Source organism: Malaya genurostris, chromosome 1 (assembly GCF_030247185.1).
Source record: "Malaya genurostris strain Urasoe2022 chromosome 1, Malgen_1.1, whole genome shotgun sequence".
Lineage (NCBI taxonomy): Eukaryota > Metazoa > Arthropoda > Insecta > Diptera > Culicidae > Malaya > Malaya genurostris.
Genome location: NC_080570.1, coordinates 76,797,759 through 76,814,987, shown reverse-complemented (window position 1 = coordinate 76,814,987; position 17,229 = coordinate 76,797,759). Strand labels below are relative to the sequence as shown.

Below are 17,229 nucleotides of genomic sequence, written 5' to 3'. Positions count from 1 at the left end.
AGCTTGAGAACTTTTTTAAACAATAAAACGCATAAAATTTGCAAAATCTCATCGGTTCTTTATTTTAAACGTTAGATTGGTACATGACATTTACTTTTTGAAGATAATTTCATTTAAATGTTGACCGCGGCTGCGTCTTAGGTGGTCCATTCGGAAAGTCCAATTTTAGGCAACTTTTTCGAGCATTTCGGCCGGAATAGCCCGAATTTCTTCGGAAATGTTGTCTTCCAAAGCTGGAATAGTTACTGACTTATTTCTGTAGACTTTAGACTTGACGTAGCCCCACAAAAAATAGTCTAAAGGCGTCAAATCGCATGATCTTGATGGCCAACTTACCGGTCCATTTCTTGAGATGAATTGTTCTCCGAAGTTTTCCCTCAAAATGGCCATAGAATCGCGAGCTGTGTGGCATGTAGCGCCATCTTGTTGAAACCACATGTCAACCAAGTTCAGTTCTTCCATTTTTGGCAACAAAAAGTCTGTTAGCATCGAACGATAGCGATCGCCATTCACTGTAACGTTGCGTCCAACAGCATCTTTGAAAAAATACGGTCCAATGATTCCACCAGCGTACAAACCACACCAAACAGTGCATTTTTCGGGATGCATGGGCAGTTCTTGAACGGCTTCTGGTTGCTCTTCACTCCAAATGCGGCAATTTTGCTTATTTACGTAGCCATTCAACCAGAAATGAGCCTCATCGCTGAACAAAATTTGTCGATAAAAAAGCGGACTTTCCGAATGGACCACCTAAGACGCAGCCGCGGTCAACATTTAAATGAAATTATCTTCAAAAAGTAAATGTCATGTACCAATCTAACGTTTAAAATAAAGAACCGATGAGATTTTGCAAATTTTATGCGTTTTATTGTTTAAAAAAGTTCTCAAGCTCTTAAAAAATCACCCTGTATTAGTAATCCGGCAAAAAAGGAACCTTAAATTTAACACGCGAAAAGCAATGGATATGGAATGTCGTCGTAAAACTATTTATTTTTCCGGCAAACTGCTTTTGTAACAGAAAATATTTAGTTTTGTTTATTTTGTGTAGCGCAATCTAATACAAATGCATTGAAGCAGTGTTGCTAACTTTTTAGGGAATTAAATCTACATTCATAACATGTAAGCAATTTTCCATCAAACGTTGGTGGAAAATTGATCAAAACTGATATTTCATCCGAGATGTCAGGCTTAACATTCATTTGGGAATAAATTATTGTGAAAAAAGATTGTTTGAATCTCAATTGTGCAATCCACTTTGATAAACTCGGTGCACTGCATATATGAATACACAGATCTATGGTATACGTACCAAATAAAATGTACGTAATACACAAATTACCAACACAAGTTAACTTGGTTTACTCTTGATCCTTAAGGGAAAAAATCGCTCCTACTCTTATTTTCTCTCATAAAAATATTCTTAGAAAATATATGTTTTTGGCACTCATTTCCCACCAGCTGCTTTAGAAAACACCTTTCACGTTCAGCAAAAGTTGGACGGCAATTGTGGACTTGATCGTTCATTTGAATACCGGTTGACAGCCCAGGTGCACGTATTAAGAATACACAACAAGCATAAAAAAATACTTTCAAGAATTGAATGAATATCGGACCTATTTAAAAATAAGAGGAGATTTCTTTAGTAAAATCATTTGATATTTATTGTAAATATTTACTTCGATTCCCAAACCTGATTAAGGCGCGTATGATATAAAGAATAGTTGTGAGTTTTCAACTAGATTCGATAAACTTCTCAATACTGTTTCAAGCCGCGCACAAGATAAAATTAGGTTTGGATCAATAATACATTTTCTTTGTTTGTAATTGTAAAAAAATAAATTAATAATCCTTATTTTTTGCACAGATATTTGTTTTTGCTAAAAATCAAAAGAAATCAACTTCGCTTAATGACTTCTTTCAAAATCGACAGATATTGGCAAATTACGGACAATATGTTTTTACACGGACAATACCATACATGAGCGCTCACCGAATCAATATTAATATAATAACGATACAGTATAGTCCTGGCTATATCTTAACTTTATTCACTACAGTACAACTTCTTCCTTGGCTTTAAAGTGCTCGATCATGATGAATTTACATCGTAGTCCATTGCGCCCGCCGATACCTCCATCAGGAAGAATGAAGACCTGTTCGGGATGGCCAGCAGGTTGACAGAACTCGACTAGATTTGCATTACTGAGCGCAAGATCGCGAAGAGACCATAGGGCGAGGTTTTTAGTTTTGCCGTGACGTGCGAAGACGTAATACTGTAACATAGGAATAGTTTAAACTAGGCATAAAGTAATAAAATGGGTAAATAAAAAAACACTCACATCATCGAACTGGTCGATTAGGTAACCAACGATTAAAGCCCAATGAGCCTTGTGTCCCTTGTCTAAGCAAGGTGTGTGATTACGATCGGGATCATATCTAGTTTGAGAGTGCTAAGGAAGTATTGTTCAATAGACATTTTCAATGTATGGGATGGTGATGTATTATTTAATCATATGAGAGAAGACCTCGCAACAAATGGATATTGCTGGGAAACCTGTTTTTCTTAAATATTCGTGATTAAAGAATTCGTATTATTATTCAACAATTAAAGTTCTTTGACAAGAAAAGGATACGGCACTAAAAATATAGACCCAAGCCGGAGTTGCATTTTTATATCGGGGTCATCTAAATTACCTCCAACTAAAGTGTTAGTAACCTCTCTGAATTCCACTAGGTGACGATTGTCTGCTAATCCAATTGACAGCAACTCGTTCAGTTGAATGGCACTGAACATTTCACCTTTGTTTGAATAGCCTTTATCAATGGCCATTTCTAGTAAGGTTGCAGCTGATGGCGATCCTTCGAAGATCATACTGAGAGCTGTGAGACCACAGGTCGGACCCATCTGCAGGATTGATGTAATGTTTTGCACACGCAGTTCTTTTGGGGATGCAAATTGACACACTCGCCGAAGGTAGCATGCTTTTTGTATCTCTGGATATTGGGTAGCCCAAATACACTCACCTGAGGTGTTGAACGTGAGAGGCTGATGTTGGATCACATTTGAGCTATTGTTTTTAACAATATTATTACTATTATTATTGACTAAATCACATTTTAGTTCGACCAATGAAAGATTGATCGTCGACCCTGTTGATACTATGTTCGAAGGCAGTGCAGGAAATGGTGACGGAGTAGGTAGTGACGGACATGGAGAGTTCGACATTAATTTGAGTAGATAAATATTTTAAGTTATAGGAAGTGTGCTGGTGTTCCTCGTAAAAGGGAAGGACTGCAAACAAATATAATTTCATAACAAATATTATTAAAAATAAGGTGCAAGGATTATCAACTCACCGTGAAAAGGGCAGCTGCTACCGATGTGATACTATCAGGGACAATCTCAAAACTTGAATGAATAGCATATTCGTCGAACAAATAAATGTCAAAAATAGAATTACAAATAAAAGCAGCTTTTATAGTAAGTTGAACAGCGTCATCTAGCTGAAAAAAAATCAATATAGAAAGCTCTTAGCGTGCTTTATAGCATTGAAGAACGCGTAGACACATTCAGAAATTATTATGGTAATTGAGTTCGACCATGTGAGTATTGCGGCTTTCAACCAACACGACTGTAAAATTAGATGATGTTAATAAACGGCTAAACTAGCTGCAACAGCCGGTGTTGTGCGAGAACGTATTTTGACCAATAGTTACCTCATTAGTACAGTCGCCATGTTATTTTTCCGATTACTCGACTTTCAATCAATGAATTGTGTTAAAATTGAAATCATTGTCTTTGCTTCAGCTTCAAAACGCAATACCAAGCAGAAATTATAGCAACGCGAAAACTCGAACCGAATGAAAATATTATTTTTTCACCTTTACAGTCAATGGATCGGAAAGTGATAGCAGATCTCAATCTAACTTGTGGTTCAAGTATATGAGATGAATACTGGTGCTGAGATGAATGGGGGTACCGTTACCTTAGTTGAAAAAACATGTACAAGTAGTCGAATTTCGATCACGATCTCGGGTAAGTCCGATCACTAGCGATCATTTGAAATGTTGTTGATATTTTTAAGTTGAGTTCCCGCCAGATCGCGCGTGAATCGTGTCTTGTGCCATTGTCAAACTTGTTCAGTTAGGTCTTTAATTTTATCATGAATTGGCGCTGGCAAAGTTGGAGGAAGAACGACTTTTTTATTGAAAAATTGAAAAATCAACTGATGAATCGCAGAAAGTCACTAAAACTTTCATGATCGAGCTTTTTCTTACTAGATTTTCACAAAACTCCAATAGTCACCAATGCTTAGTTCAAAGCTTCGTGGAAGTGTTGAATGGATTCGTAAATTCATTGGTGCCTTTTTTTGAGACACTTCAAGCGAATGAAATTGAATTAGAAAAAAATGTAAGAACTGTACCTGAAAAAATACAGCACTTTCTTTTGTGTATAACTTTTTATTGGATGAAAATTGCTGTAGTTTTGAAACAAACAAAAAAATAGTTAATAGTAAAATGTTTACATGGACAAAATTTTATTACAGCCAAATCTTTATCGGTCAGTTCGCTTTCACATCTCATCCAAGTCTGTCGATAAAACAAACCCGCTTACGTTCGGTACGGATGAAACCAAGTACAGTATTGTGTACTGAACAATAGAACGACCTCGGAAATGTGTGAACCAAACGAACAAAAGCTACCGCCGACACGAAAGAATACAATTGTTGTTGACTTCAGACAGTGCAAAATTCAACCTTCGATACGAGAACTTGAAGGTTTCCTTAAGGAGCAAATGCATCTTGACATCAAACGTGTGCATTTACTTCAATGCAATAAGACGAATAATGTTGTTTACATCCAGTTTTATAAAGAGTTGGATGCAATTCAATTCGCAAAAGACAATAACAATGTGCACTATGTGGAGCACGAGAACATTAAGTACAATAATCCAGTATATATGGATGATAGTGCTATAGAAGTGCGTGTGCATGATCTTCACTCAAGCATCACCGATTCTTATATTCGTAAAACTATGTCCCAATACGGAGAGATTCTCTCTATCGAAAAAGAAAAGTGGAAGAACTTTTTCCCCGGTATTCTAAATGGCGTACGTTTGTTACGCATGCGCTTGAAGAGGCTTATACCTTCTTATGTCGTTTTCGTTTTTAAATTGCACTACACCGGTGTAAATAAGGTTGTACCTAAACCGTTCGTTTTTGCCAATTGCACTACACCAGTGCTACACTTTTTCTGCACCGATACCACTGGTGTAGCACTCATCAAAAGTTGAGTGTAGCTCTATGCAATGGAATCGGTTATTATAGTCAATGGTTACTGTTTATGTTTTCGTAATTTTTGTTCGTTTTTCCATGCCATGGTGTAGCACTGCACCGGTGTAGTGCAAATTGAAAACGAAAACGACATTATATGACTTTCGGTCAGGATACGAGAATCCCGTGCAAATCACTTGTTACTTATGACAACAAAGCTATTCACTACGGTAAGCCATGTGATAAACTGGACAAGGAGACAACTACACCAACAGGCAACGGTGCTTTCTTCACACCAATCCCGAGCAACCCTAGTACACCTGTGACAGCCACCAACAACAATGAAGCATCCCCTTCAACGAAACCATTAGTATCCCCTATAGAACAAAGTACACCAGCTGCAGTTAACAACTTACCCTCCAATCAACCAGCAACTGCAACCAATGTACAACAAGGCGCATCTACAGCAACTAAAAACGAACTCAAGACGCGAATCAACAACAATACAACCGATGCGGCAATGGATGACGAGACGAACCGCGAACAAAGTGCCCCTCAATCCTCGCAGGAGGGAAATGGAAGCTTCTCTCCCCCTAGGAAAAGGGTGACAACGAGATCCAATACAAAAAATTTTTTAAAAAATCGGCTCACGTAACAAAAAATAATTAGATACTATAGCGAAGAAATGCGACCCAGCGAATGCAAGGAAATGAGAGATTTTTTCAAACATAATTCGAAACTTTTTGTATTGTGACGAGGCCAAAAAGGTCAATTCATCAGTCTGCTTCGTCTAACAACCGATGAAGCTAATCGGATTTCATGTCTTCAAGGTAACTAAGGAGTCTAACCGAACCTATAAACTAAATATTATGGGTAAATCCCGCGCCAGGAAGCTGTACTGCGTTTCTAATTTGCACCCCTATTACCTATATAGAAAACACAGAAGTGTTTCATATCAAAACTGAATGCTAAAACCGAATATAAATAATATCGGAAATAAATAGACGTGCGAGCAGTTATAGTGAGTGTGTTCTGTTGAACTTGTTTCCGCGTTGATATTGGGCTGTAATTTAAATGCCGTAGTAACCAAATACAGCGAATTATGCTTGGGTTCTCGCAAGTCAATTAGACTTTCTCTTCATGTGTTTTCATATGCAGCGTAGTTCAATTGGTAAAACAATTTCCTCTGTTAGGAGTTAGCTACGGATTCGATTCTCGTCTCTGCGGTAACATTTTCGCGGTTTTCATTACATAACTACATTCTCATGTCAATTTTCCAATCTGTTTTCCCCAATAGATACTGATCATATCTAATATTATATACTTTTTTTATTTGGCTTATCATCGACAAATCTGATTTACAGACTCGAATAGTTTTGAGGTCCATCATCTTGTAATTTCACAGCCGGAATTCATATCAGCATAAAATTCTATATTGAATTGAAGTAAAACGCAGTCAACATAGTTAAAGACGATGCGCGGGTGCAGCACAACAGTCTAAAGTGCTATCCCATATCTCTCACGAAATAAGACAAGAAGGAAGTAAACGTAGTCGACACCGTCGGAAATGATCTACGCGGGGGTGCCACAACAATACAAGGTACTACCCCGTCTTTCACTCAGTGGGCATCGTCAAAGCTCAACTGAGTGCCATAAACAAGCATAGGAAAAGAATTCAATGATCATTGGGAAAGCGACCACGAAACCAGACGAAACATTTTTGGAGATACGCTAGAAGCCTCAACTCATCGGGCAGAATAATGCAGTAGTTTCGATGACACTTAAAACTCAAACGAAACAGCGATTAATTCTTAAACCATGGTCAACAAACCGAAGGATACTAACTGAGATGTTTGACTATGAGAACCAGACGAGAAGAAGGAGCTACCATGGAGGAAATGACACGGCACCCAGAGTTCAAGACTAGCAACCGTTCGATCACCCCACCCCACAGGGAAGGTACAGACAAAAGCGACTACAAGGCGGCACTGGGACTGGAATGGAAGCACACGCTACTGCATTGTAAGGATAGGGAATCTAAATATGTAACAAATGAATATGTAAACAGAAAAAAAGGAACCAAAAATTATTAATCTTTTGTAACGGCAATCTTAGGGCTAAAAAGTTTTACATTTCGATAACATAACCTGTTAAGTTACTACCCGCGCGATCAACTTGATGTTATCATCAAGCTCAGTAAGTAAGGGGGCATGCAGCAGCCCTAATTTTTCCATAGAAATTTATATCTTAGCTAGTACAGACAGTAGACCAGTAAAGTTATTGCAATGCTCACGACTGGCTATTTTAACATATTGCATCAGCCACAAAAACTGTATCACCGATCGAATTAATTGATTATGTACATAAGCGACGCGATCGCAGTGAATTCACGTAGGTAGTTATAGGTGGTAGTTAGTCCACCAGACATATATATAAATATAGCTTCTTGTTAGTTACATAGATTGGAGTATAAAAGGGTCGGTTTTTGGTTTGAACAAGGCTTTTTTTCTTAATTCTACTGTAGAGTAATGCTCCTTGGGCGACCGGGTAACACCGTAATCAAACTTGGACACCATTACTCAGGCCAAAAGCAGTAGTTAAGAAAAGAATAGTTCAAAGTGTTCATAAGAGTTAGGTCAGGCACAAAGTTATGTGCTGTAGGAAAGTTAGGGCATTAAAGTGGAAAAATTATTAGAAGAAATAAAAGAAAAAAAAAAGAATTTAAAGTGCGGTTTATAAGTGCTTTGAAAGAACTACCCCTCTCGCCGCTCGGGTCGACGCAAGTCAAAAGAACCATACAATCTTTAGTTGAAATCTAAGTTTACGTAAATTTGATCAGTCATGTGTGAGAAATCAACATGTTTTCCATTCTGAAGACTCTTGCTTGACTTCTACTTCCGACTCCGGAATTGGGATTCGGATGACGGAGTTTGTGAAGTTCAGTTAAGTCGTCTTCGAGTAATGAAGTGACATTATACTTACATACATTTCGCGATATCGACGAATTGAGATGAATGGTATATGACCCTCGACGCTGGCCACGATACGAAGTGACGTGCCTCACAGTGACTGCTCAGTCATCTATCGCTATAACAGCCTGTTGACCCAGGTCGGGTGGTCGGATCAAACATAATATGCGAAAGTTTTTTTTATCGTTTGCTTCATTTATTTTTTCAATTTTCTGATTCAAACCTATTGAAATGAGTATTTCGCTACATTGTGATGATTATGGCACTACTCACATACAGGAGAATTACCAGGAATTATGTAGCATGAGTGAAAAGTAAATATTTCGAAAATTCACAGTAATGTTCGTTATGATAAAACTGAAAAAAATGTGTTTCCCTTGTAATAATTACTGTTTTATTGGAATTTAGGATAGTATTGTGGCAGTAAACAATGAAATATAAATTGTTACTTAGACATATGGTAACAGGGTACAATAATCGAATGTAATCCTCTACGTAACGTATATAAATTTGGCAGGTACAAAAAGGCAAAGTTGTCTGTTCTAAACAACATGAGTTAATAATTGATTAACGTATTTGCAGAATTTCTTTTATCGTTTTGCTCTTAGAAAGCTGACGCTCAGATGAATCAATCGAAGCACAATATCCCGGAATTGTTACCCTAAACTAAATGTTCATGTTCTTTGATATCAATAAATGGTAATCTATTCGTGTTATTCCACTTACTTGAATAATTGAGTCTCATCGATCAAAATGGTTCCATTTCGAGTGGGAATGGAAAATAAATCATAGCACCAATTATCCTATGGTTACACACTATCCTGTCACTCCGCCACCACCGAATGCGTTATTTTTTAATGGTTTCGTATAAATAATTAATGTATTTATTTCCGCCATTTCAATCTGTTTCGACGCTTTCGTCCCACGTTGGTGAATATGATATCCTCATTCTTTTTTGCTCCCAAGCCCGTTTTCCTGTCAGTTTTAGGATGCACCGTATTGATCTAAACTCATTAAGAAACTGTATTTGGCTAGTCCGACGAATTGAAATGATGCGAAGTCATCAAAATAGTTGAGAAACGTCAGTGCTTAAAATTTAGATTTCCTGATGATGTATTTACAGTTTAGTTGAGAATAAAAAATTGTGAAAAGTTGTGAAATTTTCAGAATGATTCATTGAGTTTACCGCTTGTATTTTTGTATTTTTTTCTGGCTGAAGAACTGCTGAACACTGCAGCGCTTGGAATAGCATAGCTCTACTTTTTCATCGAATATCTCGGTTTTTATGGCTTATAGCACAAATCTTTCATCATGAAATCTATATAATTTAGATTAGTACATAGAAAAATATATGTTATCGCGATATAAATGAAGTCTTATATTTTTCTGTGAAACACAGCCAGTTTAAATGCAACCGAAACGGACTAGCTCAAGATTACGCGCAGTAGTTGGCAGATGCACTACCAATTGAAGAGCAGCTTGGTACAGCTACTCTGGAAAATGGGTGGAGAGACATTTGTTGTGGCATAGGTGGGCCCCACACCGATATATACAAGGACACCAACGGGAATCTTCTCACGAACAACTGTGAGGTGATCAAGAGGTGGCGGCAGTATTTCGACGAGCACATCAAGGGCGATGTGGTGGAGAACGAAATTAGCGTCACGATAACGAACTTGGGAACTTGGGATAGATTACCGTTCCTAGACCTCCAAGAAGTCGAGGGGAAGGTAGGCCGGTTGAAAAATAATAAGGCCGCTGGATTTGACCAACTACCAAGCGAGCTACTGAAACACGGTGGTAATGCACTAGTGAGAGCACGGCACTGAGTCGTTACAAAGCTCTTGAAGGACGAGGTTTTACCGTAATGAATCGTGTCTCCCATCTACAAAAAGGGTGACAAGCTGGATTGATGCAATTACCACGCGATCACTCAGCTGAACTCCGCCTATATGGTACTCTCCCAAATCTTATGCCGTCGACTTTCCCCAATTGCAAACATGGTGCATGGCGAAAACGGTAGGTTAACGCGTTACGATTTACTCAGCTTAGTACATGTACATGGAACATGTAGGAGTTTCAGAACTTGATGAAGAGCGTTCGATCAAAAGTTCGAAAAAATCGTGAAGGAATAACTTAAATTTCATCCGGTTTCCATTATGCTCAAGTTTAACCTCGCACAATGAATCAATTTTTAGATGGAATAAAATATCGTTTTTTATCATAATTTGAACGAAAAATTTGTGGATAGCTTATTTTCGATACACTCCTTACTCATAAGAAATATTATGTACTATCTATTAGCAGTTGAATTACTTTGAGATGAGATGATAAATAACATTGAGCGGTATAAAATACACTATAGCAAAACGATGGCAAAACAAACTGTAACCTGATTTCAACGAAACTTCAATCCATTGAAATCCTTTCACTCTGCCACATTACCGTAAAATGGCTATTATTTTATTCAACCGCAGCACTGATGACGCAGAACCGTGATGAACCAAACCAAACACCGGTAACATACATTTGACATTCTGGTTTCTTCAACACGTTTGGAAATACGTTCTTGTGTGCGCTTGGTGTCGATGAAATAAGGTGTGTTTTGAAAACGTTGTAAGTTTTCGTTATCCCGTACATGCTATACGAAATTGAACAAAGCACACTGTGTGCTTCGTTCGCAAAGGCGGTGGTGTTTTCTTCTTCCGTATCAGCACGTGAAGATTTGTATGACGGTTTGAAAGTTTTGACACTCATCGCCCTATATTTTCGGAACCGGAAGTCGGATTTGAATGAAATTGCACAATATCTTTTAAGACAATGAATCAAGATTTTTGAAAATCGGTTGAACCGTTGCTGAGAAATCGAAGAGAGTTCCGTTTTGGATTTTTCTTCATTATTATCGGTGCTTTTGGAACCGGAAACCGTGGACTAGTAGTCTGAATGTAGGATTATATATCCACGGATTTGGATCGACTTATCGTGGACTATCTAAATGTGTAAATTTCAGCCATCTCGGAGAAAATCAAGCAGAATTTTTTGTCACAGATATTTTGTGATCTCGACGAACTGAGTCAAATGGTATATAAAACACGGCCCCTCGGGCCTCGGTTGTAAAGTCGGTTTTCACAGCGATTGCATAGCCTTTCTATATGAGAAAGGCAAAAATTTAATATTTTCGGATACGTCATTTATACCATAACATCTCCAGAACCGGAAGTGTCATTTGTTTGAACTTGAACAACACCTTACAGTAGCTTTAAAACAAACCACAGTTTGATGAAATCGGTTCAGCTGTCGACAGGAAAATGGAGCGTTAAAAATTGTCGGTCACGTCACTTATACTCTAACTACCTTGATCAAAAAGTTTCCGGAATCAAAACCGTGTGTCGCTCTCAGTCACCCGATTAGAATTTTTTTTTCAAGTTAACATCTTTCATTGATATTCTATCAAATTTTCAGCATGATAGCATTTGTAAAAGTTACGGTGTATTGAGTACATCTGCGATGGTGCGTGTCCTCTTTTTTGTATAATGGTTTGTTTCAATGGTGCGACAACATTGCAAATGTTAGAAGAGTGATACTCTGAAGAAAACAGTCGTTTATCAGTAACATGGACGTTTCAGAAGTGGCCGTGAGTCTGTGAATGATGATGAAGGCAGCGGTAGGCCATCGACATCGAAAACCGACGAAAACATCAACAAAATCAAATAATGGGTGACCGTAGACCGCAGATTGACTATTAGAGAGTCGATAGAGGAGTTATGAGACGTTTGCATGAAGCAATTCGCCGAAAAAGATCAGATTTGTGAGCAAACAGCTCGTGCACCACGATAACGCACCGTCACACAATGCCATCGTTATCCATGAACATTTGTCAAAAAACGAAACGAATACCATTCAGCAACCACTGAATTCACCTGATTTGGCTCCCTGCATTTTTTTCCTATTCGGTGGACTCAAGAAACCGCTCAGTGGAACGCGTGTCAGCTTCCATGAGATTATGGAGAAATCACAGATGGTTTTGATGTCCATATCGAAAACTAAATATAAAAAATGTTTTGAGGATTGGATCAAGCGCTGGCATAAGTGTTTTGCAGTCGATGGGGAGATAATAGCAATTTTGATGAATAATATTGTATTTTGAATTTTCTGAATACATTCCGGGAACTTTTTGATCGATGTAGTATATCACCAGAACCAGAAGTGACAGCCATTTGATCTTCAAACTTGATCTATGGCTTAATATTCGCTTTCAAACAAACCTAAGATTTCCGGAATCGGTTCAACCGTCTCCGTCTCTAAAAGGCGTTTAGCTGGATACTTCACTTATACCATTATATATCCGGAAGCAGAAGTGACAAAATATGTTTTTCGGGCTCGGGTCGAGTACGGCTCAGATTTGGGTTCAGAAATTTGGTCGGGTATTCGATTTTCTCAGGTTAGGTTCGAATTTGAAAGAAAAATTCAGGTTCGTTTCGGGTACGGGTAAAAGTATTCTATTTTCGATCGGGTACGGGCATAATAAATTACTTACCCGACCAATTGTGCATGGCCGGTATGGTTCAAATTTAGGTCTCTTTCTCTCTCCTGTGACTATTGCCATTTATTTTGCTTACTTAATGTTAGCCCGATATGATCTTGAATTACGAATTATTTCAACCTTGTTGGATTGAGAAGAAATTTAGTTTTCTCTCTTCTTACATTTGTATCTCAAGTTGACTGCAGAAAAGCTGCACACCAAAAAAAATTGAATAATACAGGTGACTTAATTCCTCATACGATGTAATTCTTAAAGACCAAATTTGTCAGATGATGGAAAATTTCATTTGTAATGACTTAATGTTAGATTAGCTTGAATTTTACTAGTTTCGACTGTAACTTGCATTATGCTAGCAGGTGCGACTGTATGAATTTAAATGCACCTTTTACCAACCAAGCAGATATGTGCTTCTTTGGCTCAGTCGATTAACAGACGTACTTGCGATCCAATGATTCTCGGTTCAAGTCGCGGCGGTTGCTATCAGTGTTTTTTTATTTCAACGAATTTCATGTCATGGAGTTTTAGACACAATATTACATGTTCTTCCACGTGAATTTGCGTGAACTGCGACTCCCCATTTATGTGCATCTAATAAGATGTAAAATAACAGGGATTTTTTTTAAGTGTGTATGGATTAACATCGAACTTTAATATTTATTAACTTGATGGGCAGTAGAAAGCTAAATAAATTCAAAACGGGTTTTCGACCAAAAACAAGTAAACGTACTTGTTTTCTTTCAAGATTAAAGAAAAAATATTCGGAAGAAAATTGTTTCTTTACTCTTGAAGTACAGTAATATTATACGTTTTTGAGAAAGTCATCATTATATTTAGTTATTCAAAATGATGGTGGTTGAAGGTAATCAATAATTATACGGATTGCTTGCGTCTATAATATAACTGATCGCTACTGAATAAGCAAATAAAGCTACTTCATCAGCCAAAGCATTTCGGGAGAAATGACATCACATTTGAAATTGAGGACCATGATGCCGATCTCGATAAGAGTTTGAATAAGGCAGAATCTAGTTTTTCAACGCAATGAATAGCTTTCTGTGAAAGTCTAAAATTTGGCTGACTGGCTGAAGTGAATAGATAACGGATCAACCGGTACGGATGCTGCGTATACGAGTTTGCAATCAAATTCAAGCTTTGATCCTGCAGCGGAGTGAATGACTATTCACCCAGAGTGATTCATCTTGAGAATATTGATACGAAAGCACGAGCTTTTGGTTTTTTTTTGCTTTCTTCCAAGATTAAGAAAAAGAGAAAACAGTCTTTGAAAAGAATGTAAATATTCAGCTGTACTAAAACCTAATTACATCAATTTTCAGAGGTTTGTTATGCGAAAATCGATTTATTTATTTAAGCAGAGGTTGATACTAAGTTTAAGTCTCTCAAACAAAACCAGAATTGAACTGAAAGAATACTTGTAGAGTAAAAAAAACAAACAAAACTATACAATAGCAGTTTAGATATCTATTTGATTTTTTTAATGACGAAAGGTTATTATTAATACACTCTAAATAGTGCAAAAATCGAAAAATTCTGAAGATTTTTGAATACAAATTGCTTTAATCCACCTAGTGGTGTAACGTAAGCCTTTCTCATATCAATACTATATAATAATGTGGTATTCTTCAAGTAATTTTTAAATTGGAATAACTTTGAGGCCGATTTAGATCATTTTTACGTGTGTTGTTTCGCCCGTTTAAGTGATGGTATAAATTTTTTACCACGCTTTGCTCTATAATTCTGGAACCGGAAGTTGGATCCTCATGAAATTCAGAAATTCTATATGAAACCACAAGACCTTTCAATTGATCCTAAATTTGTGTAAATCTGTCAAATCATCGCTGAGAAAAGTGAGTGAGATCCATTTGAGAAAATATGATTACTATTTCCGGTGCCTCTGGAATCGAAAACCGTGAACTAGTCCAATACCGAATCGATACTTTGAGGTATCGATACTTTCTTTCAAGAATCGAGTATTTTTAGTATCGATATCGCATTAGAGCGACACTGTTAGTATCGATACTTTTGGTCTCGAAACTTACAGTTTCGCAACAGATTGAACTTACCTTACCTAACAGCTATAGGCCTGGGGTGTCTTTTGCTGTATCAAGAATACGTCTCCACATGACTCGGTCCATGGCTGCTCGTCGCCAGCCACTCAAGGCACGGATGCTTCTGAGATCTCCCTCCACTTGATCGATCCACCTTGCTCGCTGCGCTCCTCTTCTTCTTGTACCAGTCGGATTAGATTCAAGAACTATTTTCACTAGGCTGTCGTCCGACATCCTTATGACATGCCCAGCCCATCGTAGACGTCCGATTTTAGCTGTCCGTACGATGGGTGGTTCTACTAACAGCTGTTGCAATTCGTGATTCATACGCCGTCTCCACGTTCCGTCTGCCATCTGCACTCCGCCATAGATGGTCCTCAGTACCTTTCTTTCGAAAACACTGAGAGCGCGTTGGTCCTCTGCCAGCATAGTCCAGGTCTCGTGGTTATAGAAAACAACCGGTCTAATGAACATTTTGTAGATGGTCAATTTCGTGCGGTTGCGTACTTTTCTCGATCGGAAGGTTTTTCTGAGTCCAAAGTACGCGCGATTCCCTGCCAAAATACGTATATGAATTTCTCTGCTGGTGTCATTATCGGCGGTCACCAGTGAGCCCAAATACACGAACTCGTCAACCACCTCGATATCATCACCGTCTATCAATATTCGTGGTGGGAGGCGTAGTGTTTCTTCTCTAGAGCCTTTTCCTCTCATGTATTTTGTTTTCGACGCATCTATGGCCAGTCCGATACGCCTAGCTTCAGCTTTCAGTCCGATGTAGGTTTCCATCATCTTCTCAATGTTACGTGTTACAATATCAGCGAAGCCAAACAGTTGTACGGACTTTCGGAAGATGGTGCCACTCGTGTCGATCCTCGCTCTTCGAATCACACCTTCCAAAGTAATATTGAACAAGATACAAGAGAGTCCATCACCTTGCCGTAGCCGAGTTTTAAAGGGATTCGAGTACATTCCAGATACCTGGACGTAACACACCATTGTATCCGTCGTTGCTTTGACCAATCGCGTCATTTTATCCGGAAAACCGTATTCGTGCATTATCTGCTATAGCTGTTCTCGATCGATTGTGTCGTATGTCGCTTTGAAGTCAATGAATAGGTGATGCGTGGGTACGTTGTATTCACGACACTTCTGGAGTACTTGTCTTATCGCGAATATGTGATCAGTAGTGGCACGGGTTCCAGTAAATCCCGCTTGGTGTGGCCCTACGAATTCCTTAGTTATTGGTGATAGAGAAAGGATTTGGGAGAGTACCTTGTAGGCGGCGTTTAGCAATGTGATTGCGCGGTAATTGCAACAGTCTAGCTTATTGCCCTCTTTGTAGACGGGACATACCACTCCATCCATCCATTCCTGCGGTAGAATCTCCTTCTTCCAAATCCTAGAAATCATCCAGTGCAGCGCTCTAGCCAGTGCCTCTCCTCCATGTTTGAGCAGCTCGCCTGGCAACTGGTCATTGCCCGCGGCTTTGTTGTTCCTCAGCTTGCCGATCTTCTCAATTATCTCCGACAGATCAGGGGCTGGGAATCTGTCGTCGGCTGAGCGTGCACCCAGGTTGATTCCTGTACCGTTCTCTGTATCTTGTGCTTCGCCATTCAGATACTCGTCATAGTACTGCTTCCACCTGTCGATCACCTCACGTTCGTTCGTGAGAAGGTTATCACTGGTATTTCTGCACATTTCGGCCTGTGGCGTGTGGCCTCTACGTGAGCGGTCCACCTTCTCATAGAACCTCCGTGTGTCATTTGCGCGGTACAGCTGTTCCATCGCTTCGCGATCTTGGTCTTCCTAGTGGCGCTTTTTCCTCCGGAAAACCGTGTTCTGTCTGTTCCGTGCCTGTGTGTGTCGTTCCTCGTTCGCTCTAGTGCGGTGTTGCAAAATCCTCGCCCTTGCTGCATTCTTCTCTTCGACTAACTGCTGACATTCGCCGTTGAACCAGTCATTTCCTCGATTCGATAACCTTGTACCTAGAACGATTGCAGCAGTGCTACTCACGGCGGACCTTATGTTCCTCCAGCCGTCTTCAAGAGTCCTCGTGCCAAGCTGCTCTTCCGTTGGTAGCACTAGCTCCAGTTGTTGCGCGTATTCCTCTGCAGTACGCATGCTACGTAGCTGCTCGAGATTGAGTCCCGGCGTTCCTGTGCGACGAGTATTGTGCACCGTCGATAGCTTTGAGCGCATACAAACCACGACAAGGTAGTGGTCAGAATCAATATTGGCACTGCGGTAGGTGCGGACATTGATGACGTCGGAGAAGAATCACCCGTCGATGAGTACGTGGTCGATTTGATTTTCCGTATGTTGGTCAGGTGATCTCCAGGTGGCTTTGTGGATATCTTTGCGGGGAAAGAAGGTGC

General features: G+C 39.1%; 1 protein-coding gene across 3 annotated transcripts; it reads right to left on the bottom strand.

Annotated features, from left to right (window-relative positions):
* Window positions 1–1,634: 1,634 nt before the first annotated feature.
* Window positions 1,635–3,453, bottom strand: LOC131440506 (actin maturation protease). 3 transcript variants are annotated; one of them, XM_058611833.1, is made up of 4 exons: window positions 3,358–3,453; window positions 2,634–3,292; window positions 2,340–2,436; window positions 1,635–2,273 (listed from the first exon to the last, which is right to left on the bottom strand). In XM_058611833.1, the coding sequence occupies exons 2-4, from the start codon at window positions 3,224–3,226 to the stop codon at window positions 2,052–2,054; spliced, it is 912 nt and encodes a 303-aa protein (XP_058467816.1). In that variant the 5' UTR covers window positions 3,227–3,292; window positions 3,358–3,453; the 3' UTR covers window positions 1,635–2,051. The 3 variants fall into 3 exon arrangements, with proteins under 3 accessions (XP_058467816.1, XP_058467817.1, XP_058467818.1); XM_058611834.1 differs by having other exon boundaries at window positions 2,634–3,068; window positions 3,358–3,408; XM_058611835.1 differs by lacking the exon at window positions 3,358–3,453 and having other exon boundaries at window positions 2,634–2,905; window positions 3,025–3,164.
* Window positions 3,454–17,229: the final 13,776 nt, after the last annotated feature.